General features: G+C 39.7%; 1 protein-coding gene across 1 annotated transcript; it reads left to right on the top strand.

Annotated features, from left to right (window-relative positions):
• Positions 1 to 664: 664 nt before the first annotated feature.
• On the top strand, positions 665 to 21997 carry LOC134444124 (protein mono-ADP-ribosyltransferase PARP14-like; the record flags this gene model as incomplete). The annotated part of the gene is made up of 9 exons (XM_063193571.1): positions 665 to 964; positions 1889 to 1951; positions 7321 to 7506; positions 7645 to 7812; positions 8067 to 8695; positions 8813 to 8953; positions 9347 to 9515; positions 21412 to 21417; positions 21705 to 21997. Coding segments are annotated over 9 exons (1943 nt in total), but the record flags the coding sequence as incomplete, so codon positions are not given.
• Positions 21998 to 23181: the final 1184 nt, after the last annotated feature.

The raw sequence follows: 23181 nt of genomic DNA, 5'->3' as shown, positions 1-23181 counted from the left end.
TAAAGGAGCACTTCAGCCAATTTCAATAAGTCAAGTCCAGTCAGCTTTTATTGTCACTTTCTTCATATGCACAAGTCATACAAGGAACAATGAAATTACGTTTTCTCTCTATACCATGCCAGGACATGGACATATACAGGACTGATATTTTACAGACTGACATTAAGTGCAAGACAGGACAGGTAACAGTGATAGACTGGTAACAATAAGTGGACAATTATAAATACAGTACAAATGAACCTGTATCATTTAACATTTAACATACATTGAACATGTAAACAGAGGATAGATACATATAAAAAAGAATGTAGACATTACTATAGAATAATAACAGCGACAGTAGCAAGTAGACTGTAGACAGCATTGTGTGCAGCATGTTGTATTGTCTTATGTTCCAGGACTGAGCTAGTGCAAGTAAGGTGCAGTCCTATGGTACAGTACCGTGTATGTGTGTGTGTGTGTGCTGTTGTATTGCTCACGCTACACTTGACTTGTCAGTACCCGGTGATGCTACATTTTTCGGCCAAGCCCTTTCCGAGATATGAGCTATTCTAATGGGGGCAGTGTTTGTTTACATAAAAAAACATAGGCCTACTCCAAATATTTTCCCAAAAGGTATCGCTGTTTGCTAGTTGTCTGCGGATGTTGCATAATCTATCTACAGATGAACTGAAAGTCTCTAAGCCTGGTGCAAAGAAGTTCTTCCAGGAACAAGGGCAAATGCTCCTATCAGTGCTGTTAAGGGATCACCGCGTTGTAGTTCAGCTGCAGGACGACAGCATGCGGGAAGATGTAGATGATGAAAGAAGAGATGGGATCTGGGGTCAAGTCCAGACAGTGTCTTTGGGGAAATACACTGTTCGCATCGGTCACCTGACTCTGGAGCTGTCACCTGGTGACATCACTAAAGAGACTACTGATGTCATCGTCAACTCCTCCAACAGCACTTTCTCCCTAAAATCAGGTCAGTTCATTTAGTTAACTATCACAAAGTAAGGGTTAACGTTCGGCGAGAAGGTCGCTACCGTGGAATAGCAGCACGACAGAGAGAATCTTTAGACCCCGACGCGGAGCGGAGGGGTCTTGTTCTCTCTGAAGTGCTGCTATTCCACAAAGCGACCGACTCGCCTATTTAATGTGAAGTCTAGGCTATTTTTTAATGTCAAAAGATTGTTGCTGCACAAAACAAAACAGTGCCGTTGTGGAACACCGCTAACAGCTAGGTAGCCAGGACACAGGTGTTGTCTATCACAGCAGCTGATTAGAGTCTTGTTGAAAAGTCGCTTTAGCAGTGAAAAGTCTTGTTGCCATTGACAGCGGTCTGTTACAGACCAACCCGTCCGTTATCGAAAAATAACAGACGTGCGAACGTTGGGGAGCCCCGTTGAAATGAATGGAGCATTCGACCGATGACGTCACAACCATATAATAAACAGATATAAATAATAATGAAAACACCTGTTATCACATTTTCCTTGAACCGGGCTTACACTGTGCAACTTTTTGCCTTATTTTGCCACGAATTGTCACTTGCACAACTTTTTGAGAATCGGACCGATTTCTTGGTCAATCGTGAGTCTCGCATCGTGTAGTGTACATGGGGTAACGACAAACGATTTTACCTCACGATCGTGCAATCGTAGGCTCGCAAGAAAATCTAAACTGTTTGAAATCCTGGTCGTCCCTCGTGAGTAAATTCCCTCGTGCAGTGTGAGAAGGAGCTTAATGCCCACGATTAAAAATATCGCAGTGTTGCCCGCCTTTACACTGATAATACAGAGAGGTATACTGAGAAAGGTCTTCTCCAGATAATAACTTTCCCAACAGACCACTCTTGGCTTGCTGTGGGCTACAAGTGTTGATGAAGCTGCATTGTCTTGTCTTGCAGGAGTATCCATGGCCATCCTTGGGGCTGCTGGGTCAGCTGTAGAGGCAGAATGTTCAGAGATTGGTTAGTCTTAGTCCTTACTCTCCATCTGCTATACATTTACCCAAAGTGAGATGGAGGTTTACGGTTTTTAGAAAGATCGCAAATAGTATTGTTTTTTAATATTAAATCCCGACTACGCCAGTCCGTTAGTACAGTGAGTCAACCGACTCACAAAAGGTACACAGGTTCCCAACAGTTACAGCTCCTGGCGATACACAGCACACAGTTTTCATACAATTACCTAAAATAAAACAAAAAGGGCAAACAGCTGATCACTTTCCACACTCACATGGAAGGCCAAAAATAAAGGAAAAACCCAATCCACACACTCACACGCACACGGAAAACAACATGCGCGCCCCGTCACACTGCGCGCACGCACACTCGCGGACACACACTGTCATTCAGATGAAGTCTTCACGTTCATGGCCGTAGCTACATTAGAGGTCAGGGAGGTCTGGACCTCGCTCATTTTGTCTGAGGTTTTCTTTCTTTTTTTTTGGAAGGCCAAATATATATCATGTTTCCATGCCCCATAATTCATAATTATGCAGGTATGGCACCGGAATTCCCTAAACCACTCAGCAAAAAAAATCTTAAGGGTGACTGAAAGTTGGTTGTCTTTCTAATAATTGGACACCATTGCCCTCGTGAAATAGTTTATTTTCATTCCACAAGAGTTCTGTAAATGCGAACACGAATTGAGAATGCACCCTTTTCTATTCTACTTCACTTATGATACATACTGTACTGCGTATAAATATGTACATTACATGTAAAAATATGTAATATAAATATAAACATGTATAAATATGTAAAATATATCATGTTTTGGCTATATTTTTTTTGCTATATTTAAAAAATCAGTGCCCTCTATGCGCATCATGGACCTCGCCTATTCTAAAACGCTGGCTACGGCCCTGTTCACGTTAGTTGACGTTGAACAAAACGGCAGCTCGCCACAGCTGACAGGCCCAAGCCGGAGATCAGATCACCACGATCAGGGGAGTCAAGTCATCCCGGGCTGAAGCAGGTAAAAAGGCGCGCGGTGACACTGACAGATTCCAACATCCACACCAACAGGTGAACTAGTTACGGCAGTGCATCTAGAAAGCTCCCGCTCCGGAGCGCATTCCATGCCACGGCTACCTCTTTATGCATGAATTACAGGCTTGAACGCCCAAATAATAACGACTTAACCTTGGCGAAAGTCACCACCCAAGTAAAAAAAAAGTGTACTTAATATATACTTAATAAGTACGTTTTATTGTATTTAAAGTGTACTTCAAAAGTGTGTATTTAAAGAATGTTATTTTGGGACAACTTATAGTATACTTAAATGTACTTGAAATATAATTAAGTAGAGCTTAAACACATTTTAAGTTGACTTTTTTGTACTAAAATTAAACTTTGTATAAGTGTACTTAATATACTAAAAATATATTTAACTTTAAGTACATTATAAGTATACTAACCAAGTCACTTAAAAATGTGTTTAATGTGTACTTTAGCATGCGGATAAGTGCATTTTAAGTACATTAGAAATCTATTTTAACGTCATGAGAAAGTACTTTATAGTATACTGCAGAAGTACATACTTAAGTTGTGTTATTTTGGGACAACTTATAGTATACTTAAATACACTTGAAATATAATTAAGTAGAGCTTAATCACATTTTAAGTGGACTTTTTTGTACTAAAATCAAACTTTGTACAAGTGTACTTAATATACTAAAAATATATTTAACTTTAAGTACATTATAAGTATACTAACCAAGTCACTTTAAAATGTGTTTAATGTGAACTTTAGCATGCAAATAAGTACATTTTAAGTACATTAGAAATCTATTTCAATGTCATGAGAAAGTACTTTATAGTATACTGCAGAAGTACATACTTAAGTTGTGTTATTTTGGGACAACTTATAGTATACTTAAATACACTTAAAATATAATTAAGTAGAGCTTAATCACATTTTAAGTTGACTTTTTTGTACTAAAATCAAACTTTGTACAAGTGTACTTAATATACTAAAAACATACTTACTTTAAGTACATTTCAAATATATTCACAAAAATCGCTTTAAGTACATTTTAAGTGTATTGACTCTAAATGTATTTTAAGTATACTACAAGTAGATTTTACTTTAAGCACATTTCAAATATATTTATTTTAAGTACACTTTAAATATATTTCAAAAGTATATGAAAAAAACATTAATGTAATCCCCAGTACAGTACAGTTACTCATTTCCATTGTACATTGTCTTGTTCACAACCATCAGCCATTCACATGAACCTTCCTTTCACCTTCACTTCAGACAACAACCACTGCCTCAACCAGGATTCGAACCCACAATTCACTGAACCACAGACCTGTACTCTAACCACTAGACCACAACTACCTGTTCTGTGACAGGCACAATTACGTTCTTGAAGTAATAGTCTTGAGTAGTACACTTTAAGTATACTTTTATATACTTAATTATAATACTTAGAAATCATTGGTGGTGGTATGCTTTTATCGAATTAAAGACACTTTTACATGTTTAATTTGTGCACCAAAAAGTACACTTAAAGTGCACTTAATACACTAATAACACAACTTAAGTACAGACTTCAGTATTGTGCTTAAAAGTTTAATAGGTAAGGCCTTACATGCCTTTTTAAGATCTGTTTGTGCTCTTCAATATGGTGTTTTTACCATGAAAATACATTAACAAAATGGAAGGTGGAAGGTTATTTAATGTTACAAAGCATAATTAATAAATAAGCCTAGGTTAAAATACACTAAAATGATGGTTTAAAAAAGTACCCAGGTGAAAAAAGTGTACTTAATATACTTAATAAGTATGTATTTTTGTATTTAAAATATACTTCAAAAGTGTGTATTTAAAGAATGTTATTTTGGGACAACTTATAGTATACTTAAATACACTTGAAATATAATTAAGTAGAGCTTTAACACATTTTAAGTTGACTTTTTGGTACTAAAAATCAAACTTTGTACAAGTGTACTTAATATACTAAAATCATACTTAACTTTAAGTACGTTTCAAATATTCTTTCTAATACCAAACTTTAGTTTAGCACATTACTTTAAAAATACAAATACACTTAAAATACACTTAAAATATACTACACTAACAGTATGTTTTCAAATACAACACTTAAGCACATTACTTTAAAAATACAAATACACTTAAAATACACTTGAAGTGGTTCAAGACAACAAGAAAAATAACATAAAATCTTTATAAGTGAGTACATTTAATTAAAGACAATTAATATTAGTGTCAAAAAGGCAATATAGTAAGTATGCAAAAAATATGCATATTTGTAAAGGTCGTAAAATAAAGTTTAGGTATATATAACTGATAATGTATATTTTCTAACACTATGTTTGAGTACATTTTTTAAGAACAAAGTTTAATACATTAAACTAGCAGTACATTTTCTAATACCATACATTACTATAATGGTGTACTGTGTATGATTTTTTGTAGTTTATTTCCAAAATTCATGCTGGAAAAAGGGGAGTCATTCATCATCATCATAAATTGAGGTTCTTGTCCATGTTCCAGATATAGACATTTTTTGCTAGGAAAATGACTGTACTTTGGCCAGTAATTAGTTTATTTATTTTGTAAATATAGTTACAATACATTTAAATACACAACACTAATAGTGTATTTTCTAAAAACAATCTTTAGCACATTACTTTAAAAATACAAATGTACTTAAAATATATTTAAATACAATACACTAATAGTGTATTTTATAACACTACACTTTAACACATTACTTTTAAAATATAAATGTACTTAAAATAGACTTAAAATAGAATATACTAATAGTATATTTAACAATACCACACTTAAGCACATTACTTTAAAAATACAAATGTATTTACAATACATTTAAATACAATACACTAATAGTGTATTTTTTTAATAAAACACTTTAGCACATTACTTTTAAAATACAAATGTACTTAAAATAGACTTTAAATAGAATATACTAATAGTATATTTAACAATACCACACTTTAGCACATTACTTTAAAAATACAAATGTATTTACAATACATTTAAATACAATACACTAATAGTGTATTTTATAATACTACACTTTAACACATTACTTTTAAAATACAAATGTACTTAAAATAGACTTAAAATTGAATATAATAAAAGTATATTTAACAGTACCACACTTAAGCACATTACTTTAAAAATACAAATGTACTTACAATACATTTAAATACAATACACTAATAGTGTATTTTATAATACTACATTTAAGTACATAACTTTTAAAATACAAAGATACTTAAAATACACTTAAAATATAATACACTAATAGTATACTTTATAATGCTACACTTTAGCACATTACTTTTAAAATACAAATGTACTTAAAATACATTTAAATAGAATATACTAATAGTATATTTAACAATACCACACTTTAGCACATTACTTTAAAAATACAAATGTATTTACAATACATTTAAATACAATACACTAATAGTGTATTTTATAATACTACACTTTAGCACATTACTTTTAAAATACAAATGTACTTAAATTAGACTTAAAATACAATATACTAATAGTATATTTGACAATACTACACTTTAGCACATTACTTTTAAAATACAAATGTACTTACAATACATTTAAATACAATACATTAATAGTGTACTTTATAATACTACACTTAAGTACATAACTTTTAAAATGCAAAGATACTTAAAATACACTTAAAGTATAATACACTAATAGTATACTTTATAATGCTACACTTTAGCACATTACTTTTAAAATACAAATATACTTGAAATACATTTAAAATATAATACACTAATAGTATATTTGACAATACTACACTTAGCACATTACTTTTAAAATACAAATATACTTAAAATACATTTAAAGTACAATACACTAACAGTATATTTTATAAAACTATATTTAAGTACATAACTTTAATAATACAAATTATTTTAAAATATATTTAAAATACACTTAACTATAAGTATATTTTTAAATACCATACTTAAGTACTGTACTTGATAAGTAGAGTGTACTTAAAATATACTTTCAGAAAATTAAATATATTTAAAGTACACTTAAGTACACATTTTTTTGACCTGGGCATCAAACAAGAAAATCTGCCATCCCATCGGAGCTGTCGATGCCACAGTTTTAAAGAAACGCCGCTCCTGCCAATTGGTGCCCATTATTAGTCACATGACTCCCAGCGCGCAAACAGACTGCTGGGACTTTAAGGCGCAAATGCCCACTATGTTACATATGTATGAAGACTACAGGGTGATACAAAAATGTTCAAGAAAATTGGAAAATGACATGTTTTTTTTGTTCACAGTGAGATCTCCCAATTACCAGCAAACAGAGATGATCTTGACATCCCCTGGCAGGCTTCCATGTAAACATATTGTGCATATTGTGGGAAGAAGTGAACCCAAAGACATCAAAGAGGCTGTCCAAAATGTTCTTACGTTTTGTGAGCAGAGAAAGTTTTCCTCAGTGTCTTTTCCAGCTCTGGGCACAGGTATTATCATAAGTTGCAAGAAAAACAGAAATGTAGGCTACTTAGAAAAAAGAAAAAAAGAAAAAAAAACAATATATTTTTTTTCTTTCTGTTGAATCATATCTGTTTTATATAGATGCATTATCTGTCCACCTCCAGGTCAAGGTGGAGCCAATGCATCTGCAGTGGCTGAGGCAATGATTGAAGCCGTTGTCAGCTTCGTCAAGAAGACCAAATATCAAAATATCAAACTCGTGAAGATACTCATCTTTCAGCCCAACATGCTCACAGTGTTCCACCAGAGGATGGCACGGCAGGCTAAAGGAGGTAAAGACGTCAAGAGCGTGTGGAACAAAATTAAGGTTAAGTTTGAAATAAAATATATAATGACCTATGTAATATGTAGTGAAGGTGAATAATCGTGAATCATGTTCAGGTGAATAGTCGGGACTACCTTACAGAGTTTAGTTGTTAACAACTCAACAATTCACAACCATTTATGGAGCTTGTATGAACTGAATGAATGAAAATGTTTACAGAAATTGTACAGCATTATGTATATTTTCATTTCTGACATTTAGATGCTATTACTGGCTTGCATTTTTCTGCGGGCACTGAAGACGTGAGACATGACGGTGAGGAGTTTGTCATGGTGGGTGAAGAGTTCACACCTGCCATATTCCAGCTCTGTGGCCAGACTTCCCAGGACGTCAGCAAAGCCAAAGACTTAATCACCAGCCTTATTCTGAGAGAGCAGATGTCCACTCAAGTGAACGACCCGCTGATCAGCCGCTTCACCCCAGAAGATGCTGAAGAGCTGCAGAAACTGCAGAGGGAGCTGACCGTCAGTATCAGGCTGGACAAGACAGGAAGTGAGCCAGTTGTCCACCTGGAGGGCCTGACACGAGACGTGGTCGTGGTTGAGAGAAAGATAATGGACACGATTCGGAGGGTGGAGAGGAAGGAGAGAACTAGACAGGAGGAGTTCATATTTAGCACCGTTGTAGAGTGGCAGTATCTGGACAGGAGCAACCAAGTTGTGCCTTTCAACATGAATATCAACATGATTCTAGAGCAAGCCTTCCAGCAGAAACAGCGCACAGTGAACATCAAGATTGGCAAACACAATTATCATGTTAACCTAGTTAGCAGAATAGCTTCAAGACCTGGAGGGAGTGACATCGGACTGAAACGAGTTGACCGTAAAGGTGTTGTATGAAGAAATACTCTAATACAGAACATTGTTTCTGATGTTTAACAAAGGCAAAGAAGGTAGCAGTATTTTAACATTATTCATTGTGGGTTTTTATGTTGTCCTCCAGATCAGTCATCTGTGAACCTACCCAGTCATTGGGATGACATGAAGGGCAAGATTGTTGTTCAAATCCCTCTCCCCACAACCAGTAGTGAATACAGCGAGGTTGAGAAGGAGTTCAGGAAAACTGGCTTAGCCTCAACTATCATTCAGGTATATACTTGTTTTCCATCGCATCAAAAACAACGTAGATAACTGGAAGAAATATGTAATACTATATAATAAATACATGCTTGAACTATCAAACAACTTCTGTCTGCAGATTTTGAGTGTTAGAATCAGAAATGTATCATTGACCAGATATTTACTATATTATCTAATAAAAAAACATGTTGACACCAAGTACAAACAATTTGCAAACGTCAACTATGTAGGCCTATACTAATGCTGGTGATTTCTTGGGGTTTGTGTTAATATATTAGTATTTTATTAGCATGCCAGAGAGTAGTTAGTTGAGTTAATCATTCCATTGCTGGTTCTGCTGAGATTCTTGCTCTGAAGATAGGTTGATGAAAAATATACACTTGTAATTGTGCCTTTTTGTAGATTGTCAGAGTGCAAAACAGCTCACTGTGGAAGACCTACATGATTAAGAAAGATGAATACGATCAGAAGAACAAACACTCAAACAATGAGAAGAGGCTTTTCCATGGCACAAAGGCTGAAGCAATAAACAAAATCAACAATCATGGGTTTAACCGAAGCTTCGCAGGAAGTCAAGTCGGTATGACCAGCTTTTTTCATATCATATATTTGATGGCATATGGAAGCACTGGTATGGCTATCTTTTAAGACAGACATGACTGATAGTATATCTGTTAATGCATATGCACCATTGGTTGTATTTTTCTTCTTTTGCTGTCTATCTTGTGTAATATATGTTGTGTGTTTTATTGGGCCTTGAGCCTTTAATAAATGTTATATATGATAGATGATGAACGATGACAAGAACAGTATTCTGTATACTGTATACTGTAGATGGGGTCGCCAGTGGGCTTATTCACTCTTTGTTGAAAATACTCAACTACATCATAACAAAATTGCTATGAAAGTACCGAAAGCCTTGCGTAACAGATTAACCCTATCGCGCCGGACGCATCATATTTGTTTCATCAAATTCAAAGCCCTCTCCCCACTGACTCAAAAAAAAAATCTATCTCAAAAACATCCTGCGTGTCATTTCCAAACGTCCTGCAGTACACGGAAACCGCCACAAGAGAGCAGCGGTCAACAACAAGTTGACCCACAGCTCGGCGAAAAATAGAAAAATGGGGTAGAAGCGGTTTCCCTGACCGACGCTGAGATATCATCAAATGGTAACACTTTATTTTAGGGACACATCTATTCGCACTAATACATAAAATATTAATGCATGTGTAAGTAACTTGTAAGGCATGTACTAAGCAAAATAAGACAGTTGTTAAGCATGTATTCACAAATGTCTTGTTCATGCACAATAAGGGATTTATTACCAATATAACCTTAGTAAGGACCTAGTAGACCTAGATTTCTATTTATGTGTAAGCAGTAAGGGCCAGAATACAATGTGTATAAGCTCCTGGTACACTGTGTGAACAAACCCTGAACAGTGTGAAAACAGATATGGAATAAGGGTCCCTATTCTAAAGTGATGCATTGCTCAGCCCAGATGGCTTAGGGCCCCCACACTACGCCCCCCCCCCCGGGAAGCAAAGTGTAAGAACATTTCAGATTCTTCGTTATTCTCAGTAGGTATGAAGATCTCACTTATTCTACTCATTATGTTAATGAGTAATTGGAAGCAATATATAGCAAGGATTGGACGTAAAGTTATCAATGACGGTGGGTGGTGAGATGTCATTTTTTCATACACCAATTAGTTTTAATTGTAAAAACCCTGCAATAATGCAGAATATAACAATGAGTAATAGTTTGGAAGCGAAACTAAGCTATTCCTTTCTGATAAATAAGTTAATGTTTGAGAAACTTTGCTACAAGAAGTGCAGTGCATGATGGGTACGCCCTTAGTCAGAAATGCAATGCATGGCCAATGCAGCAATGATAATATTTCTGTTGTTACGTACATGGCAAATTGTTTGGATAGCAACTAAATTTCACAAGTGAGGGGAGGAGCTAAGGACGTAGGCTCAGAGCTGGGTAGGTTGTCTGTTGGCCTAGATTGCGTACCCATCATGCACTGCACTTCTTGAAGCTAATGTTCTCAAACATTCACTTAATTATCACAAAAGAGTAGTTTAGTTTTGCTTCAAAACTATTATTCTAATTTTCTGCATTTATTTTGGGGTTTTTTTACAATTAAAACTCAGTGGTACATGAAAAAAATTACATCTCACCAACCCACCGCCATTGACAAGTGTACGTTCAATCCTTGCTATATATAGGCTCTTGTTACCTCCCTCTCATTGATATGAACAAGAGAAAACTAGATGACTTGGCTGAATAGGTATTAATTATTTGATATTCCCTTACACTTTGTAGATCGGGGGGGGCTAGGTAGTGCAGGCCTGGGTGGTGTGGGGGCCCTAGGACTTAGTGCAGAGGCCCTGAGCCAGTGAGTGCATCACTTTAGAATAGGGACCCTTATTCTGCATCTGTTTTCACACTGTTCAGGGTTTGTTCACACAGTGTGTCGGGAGCTTATACACATTGTATTCTGCCACTTACTACTTACTAATAAATAGAAATATAGGCTTACTGGTCCTTACTAAGGTTATATTAGTAATAAATCCCTAATTGGGCATGAACAAGACATTTGTGAATACATGCTTAACAACTGTCTTATTTTGCTTAGTACATGCCTTACAAGTTACTTACACAGGCATTAATATTGTATGTATTAGTGCTAATAGATGTGTCCCTAAAATAAAGTGTTACCCATCAAATTGCAAAGGGTTTGTGTACAAATTTCCGAAATATAACTCTGCATCCTTTAATCTGAACACTTGCTTTGTCCAATTAATCAAGGAAGAGTTCATATTTTTACACAGTGTTGCAGAGAGATCGTGCTAAAACTGATGAAACAAATAAGCACCATCCGACGCATTTTGCCATAGGGAAACTTACAAAGCATACCACGACGATCATTTAACAAAACACACAAGTTGTTTTACTTCAAGACAAATATATTGCCTTTGAAACAGGTTTTACATTTTGAAAATGTAATGCAAAATGTTGAAATTATGATCTCGTAAAAAATGCATTGAAGTGAATGGAGAAATGGTCCAATTGTAGTAATGGACCCATATATTCAAATTCCACATCAAAAATGAATAATGATCTATATTACACTCATAAATAGGTTGTTAAGCATTCGATCAGCTATGTTTTTACATAGATTTTAAAAAAAATTACCCAACCAGGCTGTGGGAAATGTAAAATACGGTCCTGCTAAAACAAGGATAGGCTAAAGAAAAATGGCAGGATCTCACTAAATATTTAAAGATAATCCTCAAATTAAATTGTCTGACAACTTTTTTAAATAATAAAAAAGTTGTAAATGCATTAAAAGTCATTTTTCAATGGTCATGAAATTGGAATTTTCATTTCTTTAATGCCTGATGCATTAAATATCTCAGTGACCTTAACAAAATGTTGCATTTTTTTTTTACATTTCTTATAAGGGACCAATATGAATTGAATAATGAAGCAAATTCCCAAAAATTAGAATTTTGTCTCATTGCTTTCATGGTTCAGGTCTCACAGGGTTAAGACATAGCCACATTACATGATGACAGTAAGGTTATAACATAGGCTCTGCCCTAAGTAAAGGGGTTAAACTGAAATTCTGAGGTAGGCTATTGGTCCATGAGTCATGACCACAGTATCTGAAACAGATTTTTCTCAATGTGCATGCTTTTTGAACAGTAAAATACTAGTATATTATTTATGGTTTTGAGATAACAATGAAAAGGTACACAGTTAATTGTCACACAATACGGTATGTGAGACAAATTAACAGTTGCACCATCCTCTTCCCACTGGTTTGATTTTACAACTCAAATAACTTTTGCATTTGATTTCAAAGTTTAGCACAAGGAGTATGCCAGAGGTTTAGAAAATAGAATCCATGAGGTGAAAGCATGCAGCATGTGAAACGGCAATATTACACAATGAAGTGTCTCATATCAAACTACTGATTTTAAATACTTCAGATGATTGCATTTTTCACCAATTAGGCTCTGCTGCATTTTCCACACTAACAGTGCACTTTCTCAACCAAAAGTATGCCTGAAATCACGTCTCCTCCTCCTCCTCCTCCTCCTCTTCATTGTTTTATCACAATGTCACAAGAGAAGTACACAAACAAAATTATACAGCGCTTCAACATGTCAGGATGCAGAGTGAGGGATACTCCTTGTGAGAAAAAACTCGAATACAGTGATGATGCAGTGAAAATGACAGACATCAGGATGTACAGAGAGGCCGTGGGCAGTCTGATATACCTGACGACCTGCACTAGGCCTGATCTGAGTTTTGTGGTGAGCAGGCTGTCACAGTACTTAGCTGAGCCTACAGAGGAGCAATGGGTCACTGTGAAGCATGTCCTGCGATATCTAAAAGGTACAGCAAACAAAGGTTCAACCTTTAGGAGAAGCACTGAGAATCTTGGTATAAAAGTCAGTCCCTCCAGGAATTCGCGATGTTGCGATTTGCAACTTTTTCGCAACTTCAATGAATTCCCGCGAATTCTGCGCGACAGCGCAACTTTAACCAATCACCGCGATTTTCCGCAACTTTGAACCAATCCATGTCCGTTGTAGCAACCCAAGTAGGCTGCCGGATGTGAGTGCCCGGATATCTGCCCGAGTATTTGCATGCATTTGCATTCATTTCCACCATCAGGAATGCTTTGCGGTAGGCCTACCACAGCTACCCGATGTGAGTCGCGCTGTGTGTGTCGCCTGACTGTCCCTTCAGCCTACCGTAACAACTCGGCCTCGCCCCCCGCCGCAAATATCCACCACAGTGCCACACCACCACGGGTCCTCTGGTGTTGTGACCGTTTTAGGATATTTTTTCATATCCAATACTTGCACATTAAGAGTGACAATTGCACCATGGATAGCCTATGTGCGAATGCAGTTTTGTTGAATGTAGGGTGGCCAAACCATGCCAAAAGAATGTGCATCACATTATTTAAACAGCTCGTGTAAACAGTTATCCTGAGTGCCCGTGTCTTTTTGGAGATCGGGGGCTTGATGAGCAAAGAGATGGGACAGAATATAGTTGTGCGCGCGCGCACACCTCTGCACAATATCCACCAGACACGAAGGGTTACTGGCTCCAATATTTCTGCGCCCCGTTTGATTCTTTACTGACACTTTTAAGTTTACATAGCACAATCAAATGAATAGGCTATGTCTAAATGTACTAGGCTCTAGTCTCCAACTGGGAGGAGGAACAGGGAGAAGCAGGGCACTGGGCTTGGGACTGGCCACCAACGAAATTGGGCCAGACTTGGCAAGACAAGGGGACTCGGTGGGAGCAAACTCGGGACAGGGAGACTCGGCAACGTCAAACTCAGCAGAACATCGGGCAGGCTTGGGGCATGGGGAATGTCCGGGCAAGGGGCTTGAAGGTGTGTTCTGGGAAACAGACACAGCAGGCGGGGGAACAATGACTGGGACAAACACAGTGACTTTCACAGACGTGGTGACTGGAATGGTGACGGGAAAAGGGACAAAAACATTGATCGGGACAGATACAATGGCAGTGGTGGACATGGGTGAAAGGAAGGCTGAAGAACGGATGGGAACACTAACAGGGACAGGAACTGAGATGGACACTGGGATGGGCACAGTGACAGTGACGGGCACAGTCACTGGAACGGTTACTGGTACCGGGATAAGGACGCGACTGGGAAACACTGGGTCAGAGTGAGATGCAGAAGGCGGGGCAGGCTGGGACACAGACGAAGACCGGGAGACATGGCAAGGTGGAACACAGGAACGCTGGGACACAAAAGCACACTGGGGGGCAGGATCAGGATTCGGAGACGTGGCGCCCATGGACCATGGGGGGGCACCCACAGACAAAGGGGCGTCACCGACTGCAGGAGGGGTGGCACCCACAGACAAAGGGGTGTCGCCGACCAGACAGGGGGCGTCACCGACCGGGGAAGCGGCGTCACCAACCGGGGAAGGGGCGTCGCCGACCGGGGAAGAGACGTCGCCCGCTGGAGAAGGGGATTCGCCCGCTGGAGAACCAAGGGCGGCGGCACCAGGCACACCAGTGGGTAGGGCTTGAGAACGCTGGGACAGGGCTTGAGAACGTTGGGACAGGGCTTGAGAACGCTCGGACAGGACTTGAGACTTTGGCGGGAACTCTGGAATGGGTGGCCCCTCACGAATAGGTGGGCCATCGGGAACAGGGAGGTCCAGTCACAGCCCTTATAGAACAGCCTTGCCACTCGCTATTAAGCCCCATTGTACCAGTTGTTTGTATTAGTTTGTATTAGTTCTATGGTTCGGAGACCAGAATGAATGGGACCCAATGGAGCTAGATGCTAAAAATCTTAATTTTCACCCAGGTCTCATCAACAAAGCTCAGATTTGAATGTCGTTCTGGAGATTTCAATAAGGGTTTCACTCAACAGTATGATAAAAAAGCACATATGTCCGTTTGATTTGTTACAGGAGGCGTTTTTGTTGCTCACTACTCGCTAGCATTTTGCTAAGGATGTGACGTCATAGACACTTAAAAAACACTTTTTAAGCATATGCATGGCTCAAAAGTCAGCCGTGGCTATTTTGTATATATAGTCTTTCGAAAGCAACATCCGAATTACACGAGAATAAATCATATACTGAGATAAAGGCACCATGAGGGGTTTTGCTCCATAGGACTCCATTCATTCTGGTCTCTGGGCCACCACGTGGATAAGGGTGGAACTGCCCCTTCAGCTCTAAATCTGCCATAGAACTAATACAAACCTGCCTCGATTCGGAAACCGGAAATACACCGTCAAATCAACCAGTGGCGTATCTGGTCTCTTACAGAATCTGTGGTCCAGTGGCCCGTCAGGAATAGGCGGGGTAACTAGGTTGGGTGACCCCTCAGGAGCGGGCAGGCCATTGGGTGACGTTGCATCTGGCTCGGGGGCTGGATTCACGGAGTCCGACTCGGAGGCTGGCAAGTCGTCGTCATCCAGCTCGGGGGCTGGAGTGGCGGCAGCGACGTCGTCCGGCTCGGGGGCTGGCGTCACAGCAGTGTTGCCTGGCTCAGGGTCTGGGGCTCTTTGTCATGACTGCGAGGGCAGGCTCGGGGGCTGGGCAACAGTCACGGCTGACCTCTCCTCCGTAGCCAGCAGGGTTTGAAGGGACTCCTCCAGCTGGTCCATTCTCTGCTGCGTAGGGGTCAAGCCGAACTGCAGGAGCCATGGCCTCTCCAGCAGTTGGCTCTTGATGATCTTCACTGCCACCAACTGCCTCTTTGTGTGCCCCATGGTGTAGATGACTGGAAACAGTCTCTCCTGCAGGTTGTAGAATTCTTCCAAATGCTGGAAGCAGATGGACACCTCTGGCTGGGGCTGGACCGGCGGACAGGCAGGCTCGGGCTGGACTGACGGGCGGGCATTTGACACTTCACATTCACAAATTAATAGGGCCGTGCGATTCGCTGTTGAGCGCGACCTCATCTCCACCTCAGGTGCGCATGTTCCCTCCTCTGCAGACCGGGGAAACATGCCTGTCGTGTCGTACGGTGGAAGCATTTCGCTCGCATCCGACTGTCGGCTCGTGTAGTGTGAGGACGACTTAGGAACACTTATTTCCTCAAACTAAAAAAAGTAGTAATTATTTTCCTGCGCACGTTACCATGACGGCTGAGGTTCACGTCCTGTGTGACATCAGACATTCTCTGACTGAATGGAGAGAGAGCTGTGGACTACAAAGTCTCCACTCCACATCTTAAATAAGAGAAACCACTGTCATACAAAAGGGCAGAGTTTCCATTGCATCATTGTAAGACATTGCAGAGAAGCGCGTGTAAAGCGCACTAAGAATGTTCGACCTTATTGGGCATCCATGGCCGCTTTAAATATGCACAAACTCACAATGTCCATCATAGCGCTCCCCGTGACCCAAGTCAGCGTGGAGCATGCATTTTCATCATTGAGGTTTATTCTCCGCTTCTCCGCTTTGGTCGTCCCTAAATTACAAAATTCTGGAGGATATTCTTTTCATCTGCTTGAATAAACAGTTTGGAATGTAGGCTAATCGATGTGCCTAGTTGTTTCTTGAATTAAACAGTTTTCTATTTGACATTTCAAGCCTGCCCACATTTTAGGCAATTTTCTCTTTTTCTTATTCATACAAAACTGTGCGCGCTGGAGACTCAAGCCCAATTAGTTTCGAAATATGCAGATGTTTTAAATAGTGACGGCTATGTAGCCAATTTTTTTGTTGTTATATGACGAGCATCCATCAATGCCATTCAGGGACTGTGTTTTGTTGTAACATTAATGCTGGGTTAGCCAAATGTTTTGCTGAAAAACAAATATATATATTTTTTTATTTGACATACAAGCCTGCCCACATTTTAGGCAATGTTCTCTTTTTCTTATTCATACAAAACTGCGTGCGCTGGAGACTCACGCCCAACTAGTTTCGAAATATGCAGATGTTTTAAATAGTGACGGCTATGTAGCCAATTTTTTTGTTGTTATATGACGAGCATCCATCAATGCCATTCAGGGACTGTGTTTTGTTGTAACATTAATGCTGGGTTAGCCAAATGTTTTGCTGAAAAACAAATATATATATTTTTTTATTTGACGTGTAAGCCTGCCCACATTTTAGGCAATGTTCAGGCAATGTTTAGGCTTATTCATACAAAACCGCGTGCGCTGGAGACTCACGCCCAACTAGTTTCGAAATATGCAGATGTTTTAAATAGTGAAGGCTTTGTAGCCAATTTTTTTGACGAGCATCCATCAATGCCATTCAGGGACTGTGTTTTGTTGTAACATTAATGCTGGGTTAGCCAAATGTTTTGCTGAAAAACAAATATATATATATATATATAAAAATATATTTATATTATAAAATTCTAGTTTTCTATTTGACATGCAAGGCTGCCCACGTTTTAGGCAATGTTCTCTTTTTCCTCATACAAAGCCGCGCGTGCTAGGGGCTCAAGCCCAACTAGTTTCGAAATATGCCGACGTTTTAAATAGAGATGGCTATGTAGCCAAATGTTGTTGTTTTTTAATATATATATATATGAGTAGCATCCGTTAATGCCATTCAGGACTGTGTTTTGTTATAGCCTGACATAATGCTGGGTTAGCCAAGTGCTTTGCTGAAAAATAAATATAAAATTTCCACTTGGACTTGTGCTTGTCTGTCTGTTTTCTCCTTCAAATGGTTAGGCTATCTCATTATTATCACTAATATTACTACTACTACTACTACTACTATTAAAAGTAATCTAAAGTAAAGTAAAGTAATCTGAATCTGAATCTACTACTATTATTATTCAATTATTAGACTATATCATATTGTTATTATTATAGACATTGGCAAAGGCAACAACCACTTTCTCCTACTGCTTAAAACGACGGAAAAGGTTCAATAGCGCAATCCATCGCTCCTTTTATTCAGGAGATGCACCACGGGGGACAGGCCATGGCTAGCCCACTTAAATAATAATAATTATTAGGATTACATGTTACATTTTCAATATTCTGGATTCAGAAAAGGCAGGCTAATATTTTTTCCATTTCACTTGTTTGCATTTAAATCAATTGTAACGTGAGCTGTCGATTGCTATTATGGTCAAATGCACTCGTGGGGTGGGGCTCCATCATACGGTGTTTAAAATGATTAATTTTAACTTATTATATTTTTATTTCATATGTGAACGTGATGATGAGTGGCATATAAGATTATGCACAATGTATTATTCTTAATATCCTCAGTAGATTTTGGTAGGTTAGTTGGATATTGCTGTGATGGAGCTATAGCCTATTGCAGCTCGTGCCACCTAACTAAACTTGCGTCATGCACTATACGGTTAGGCAGCGGTCAGTAATGTGCTCAGCTAAGCACAGCGTGTTTAATTTCTCAAACTGATGACACGAATTGCCTTGAGCAGTAGGCCAACGTCGGAATCATGCGGGAATCGTGGGCGGGAGTGGGACAAACTGTTACAAGTGCGGGCGGGAGCGGGACAGAAAATCATAATTATTTGCGGGAGCGGGACTGAACACTGCGGTAGCAGGCGGGCCTCTACCTGTAAGCAAGTTCAAACTGGGAAAGTTTGCGGGTCCTCTTTTTGGCGATTAATATGTGTAAGCCAAGGGTACACAATTGTTCATTTTGTTCTGATGTTTTTATGTTACCAACCAGGGGTCAGTTTCTCTATTCTTGTCGTTGCTAACCGTCTTAAGACTGTTTTAAGACCGTCTTACCGATCCGTTGGATTTAGTGGGGAGCGTCGCTGTCGAGAGAGAGTTGAGGTTCGTACGGACTTTGCTAACGACGATAGCAAAGACGCTTTCGAGAAACGGACTCCTGTGTACAAGTGGGGGTGTTAAAATATAAGCCTATTTCATATGTCCTAGGTTATTCAGCTGTAAATAGTACTGCTGTGGTCTTTTAGCAAAACAAGAGGGCGCCAGAGAACGCAAGATGATTTAATGAGTGAATGTTCATCCAATGTGTTTTGCCACCAAGGACTACCCGTAGATGGACATTTATAAATTGTGTGATTGTCAAATTCCATTCAGTGTGCGAGTCTGTTCTCGCTCCACCCAACAAGCAGTTGTCCGTCATGTTTTATTGTTCTGTGAAATAAATTTCATAACTTGAGAGAAGTCGTCTGCCTCCTCCCTCCGTATCGCTAGCAGCACCACTCTGCTGGCAAAACTCAACACCCTCCTTCTCACAGTTGCACTAGTTTTGAACACGTTGAGGAGCACTGGTGAACCGTGTGTGCATTTAATAATGTCAGAGTGCTCCGATTCCGAGACACGTGCAGTTTGACACATTTTCCAAGCGTGCGCGTCCTAAAACCACCCATTATAATAACTACGACTGGTGCCTGGTGCATTTCGCAGTCTATAGCCTAGCCACAGCAGACGCTCATTACTTTTTGCTAAGCCTTATTAAATGCGGGGGGGGGGGTTGTAGTTAAGCCACATGTCAACCGACAAGCTTAGAAAAAAGTGACTCACCGTTTCGGAGATATGTCAATCTGCACGTCTTCTCCCGCCTACTTTCTCCTCTCGTTTCGAATAGTGTCAACTCGCAATGTCAGCGTTTAGCGCCCAATGTCTCCGGATTTGTTTGTATGGTAACAAGTAACGAGCTCAGCACTACTTTTAAAAAGTAACTTTTCCGTCACTGATCACCACCAGATTCATTCAGCGTGGGACTGCCTGATAATTTCCACTGCAAAGCTGGGCTGCATTTCTCGACGTCAGTTGTTAACTATGTTAGGTACTTTGTTGTTTGCAATGCAATTTCCCATTGACAGCCACCCAAGTTGCTAACAGGTTGGCAACTACGCTTGGGAGAAACAAACCCCTGAAATAAGGATGCAATGCTACGTGCATTGTTGTTGTTTCTAAGCCTAGATGCTGGCACACGCTTGTCACAGATATTAATAAAAGCCGTCAAAACCCCGCAACAAATAATAATAATAGTAGTAGTAGAGTGCTTTATTGTCACTATTTCAATACAGTGAGTATGACAAATGTGTCAGGTTTGGCAGAAGGACGATGTGGCATTGATCTGGCTGTAGCCTACACAATACAGACAAAATGCAGCTATGCTGTATTGAAATAGCATCACGGTCCAAATAAAGCGTCACGGTCCAAAATTATAAGGTAACGGGCCGCCACGCACTTTTGCGCTAGCTAGAACCCTGCCACGTGTGCGCTCGTTCATGTACTGGCGGCCCCACTGTCCCAACCTGAGATCGAGCTATCTGGCAGTGGCTCCCATCTCCCACGACCACACTACCCGAACCTGAGATTGAGCACATGCTTTTAGTTTTAAGCAAGTCAGTGATTTCACGGGTCGGGATTTTCCCGGTACGCCAGATAGTCAGTCCAGCCCTGCTGAAATGTGTGATTTTAACATGGGGTCACAGCCTAAAGAAGGTTGGGAAGTGGGAACCATTGCCTAAGCTTATGTCAGGCTAATGCATATGCAACCATGTTGCTTTAGAGATAACTGGAAAAATATTGGTGCTGTTGCAGATGCAGGTGTAAGGCAGGAACAGTTGATCAATATGAGGAGTTCATAAACACAGCACACTGGATTCTGGTCTTTTTTTCTCTTAATTTTTTTTGCGAACAACGCGTTTTGCCCAGTGCGTCTTCAGGTTTGCTCTTTACCAACCCAAAGAGCGAACCTGAAGACGCACTTGGTGAAACGCGTTGCTAATAAAATTAAGAGAAAAAAAGACCAGTATCCAGTGTGCTGTGTTTATGAACTCCTCATATTGATCAACTTTTCCTGCCTTACGCCTGCACCTGGACAGCAGGGTTATGGACTTTATTGCACTTTGGTTGATATTACCAATTTAAAGTGGGGGAAAAAAGATTTAAAGGTGATCCAATAAAAAAACATGCGAGTCTAGTATTCCTTTAACGTTTATATGAGCCCATAGTCATTGCATTATTTTATTTACCCTCCATTGACTCCAAAACCTTTACTATGGTCTTGAATACTTAAATCCTGTCAATTGTCCCTTTGTAGACCATATTTTTTTTATTGGATCACCTCTAAATCTAAATAGGTAGCAACTCCCAACACAGCAAAAAGCATGGTTGCATGATAGCATTAGCCAGAGTATAATGGGATTGTTTGTAACGTTGTAATGTTAACTATATAATGCATTTATTAAAACTTCGGGGACTTGGCAAGTTAATAATGTCCACGTGTCTTTCTTACAGGTGCATTGTATGGAAATGGTACCTACTTTGCAGTTGATCCACAGTACTCCAGCAGGTACTGCCCAGCTGATGCCAAAGGAGAAAAGCGCATGTACTTGGCTAGAGTTCTGGTGGGAGACTATACTAAAGGAGCAGGTGGCATGATATGTCCTCCAGCCAAGAATCCAAGAAATGCTGCTGATACATACGACAGCATGACAGACAACCCTGCAAACCCCACCATGTTTATAGTTTTTCATGATGTCCAGGCCTACCCTGAGTACATTATCACTTTTCAGTGAGATTCACTCATTGACACATTCTGCACTAATATAAATTAGAATAGAGTAGTAGAGTATCATTGATCCTGAGGGAAATTAAGGTGTCAAGGAGCATACATATATTAAAGTTACTGTGCATAGTCCATAGACATTACTCCAAATAAGCAGTGTTGGGAAAGTTACTCAAAAACTGTAGCCTAATGCACTACTTACTACATGTTACTGTCATTTAAAAGTAATGCCTTACATTACAATATTATTTTTTTTTGTGTAACCAGTGAGACCTGTGGTCCTATTTGGACGGAGCGAACATGTGTGTTATTTTGCCTAATCTGGCGTTTTGACTTGCCTGTGGACTGGCTGAGTGGGCACTGGGACCCAGCGGAAGCGCAAGGGACGAGGGCACATCCGTTTTAAGCATATACATTTCCGTAAACAGTGCTACCTGCGAGACGCCAGGCCCTGGCGTACCTGGGCTCGCAGTGGAGCTATCTGGCTGGTATTCGGCGTTGGCGCGGTGGAATAGTGTTGGGACCCTGCGGTCATCGTTGGCGCTGGGCGCCTGACTTGAAAGTGCAGGTAGGCTCTGGTGACTTGCGCTGAACATAGGAGTCCTGTGTTTTCACCATGCTGCAGAGTGGTTTTGTCTAACCATATAATTAGCCTTTCTGCCACCCAGTACCATTGCTCCTCAGCTGTATCTGGCTTGCACCTTCTTTTGGCTGCCCTGCCTGTATGTACAAGATACCATTGAAACTGTGATTGTCAATAGCTGCTTGTCCTTTTTATATATTTCCATAGGCCTACTGAAGTACCAGATACGGGAAAAAAAGAAAAAATTAAAAAGAAATTTATGTTTGGTAACTACTGTGTCCTCAAGTTCATTCCGAACCTGTCGGGGAAAGTGTGATCATAAGTCCAGGGTTGTCTCGCCCTAGCCTAAGGGGACTGGCGTAGTCACTTAAATACAGTATATGGATCCAGATTCTTTGGTCAGTGTACCTCCACTCGGTTACAAATGACGTAGACGGCTATGGATGACTGTTTGGACACAGTTGTTACTTAAGCAGAGCTCGCCTCGAGGGTTTTGTGTTTTTTTTGTGCTTGAGAAAGACGGTTGCCCCCTTCAGTAAACAACGCCAGTGCGGACACCAGGAACTACAGTGCCGATTAAGACAAGCATGGAGGGGCTGGCGGAGGTGAAGGAGATGGCGGCG

This window comes from Engraulis encrasicolus, unplaced genomic scaffold, assembly GCF_034702125.1.
Source record: "Engraulis encrasicolus isolate BLACKSEA-1 unplaced genomic scaffold, IST_EnEncr_1.0 scaffold_463_np1212, whole genome shotgun sequence".
In the NCBI taxonomy this organism is placed as follows: domain Eukaryota; kingdom Metazoa; phylum Chordata; class Actinopteri; order Clupeiformes; family Engraulidae; genus Engraulis; species Engraulis encrasicolus.
Note: the sequence above shows the minus strand (reverse complement) of the source record. Positions and strands in the feature narration are given on the sequence as shown.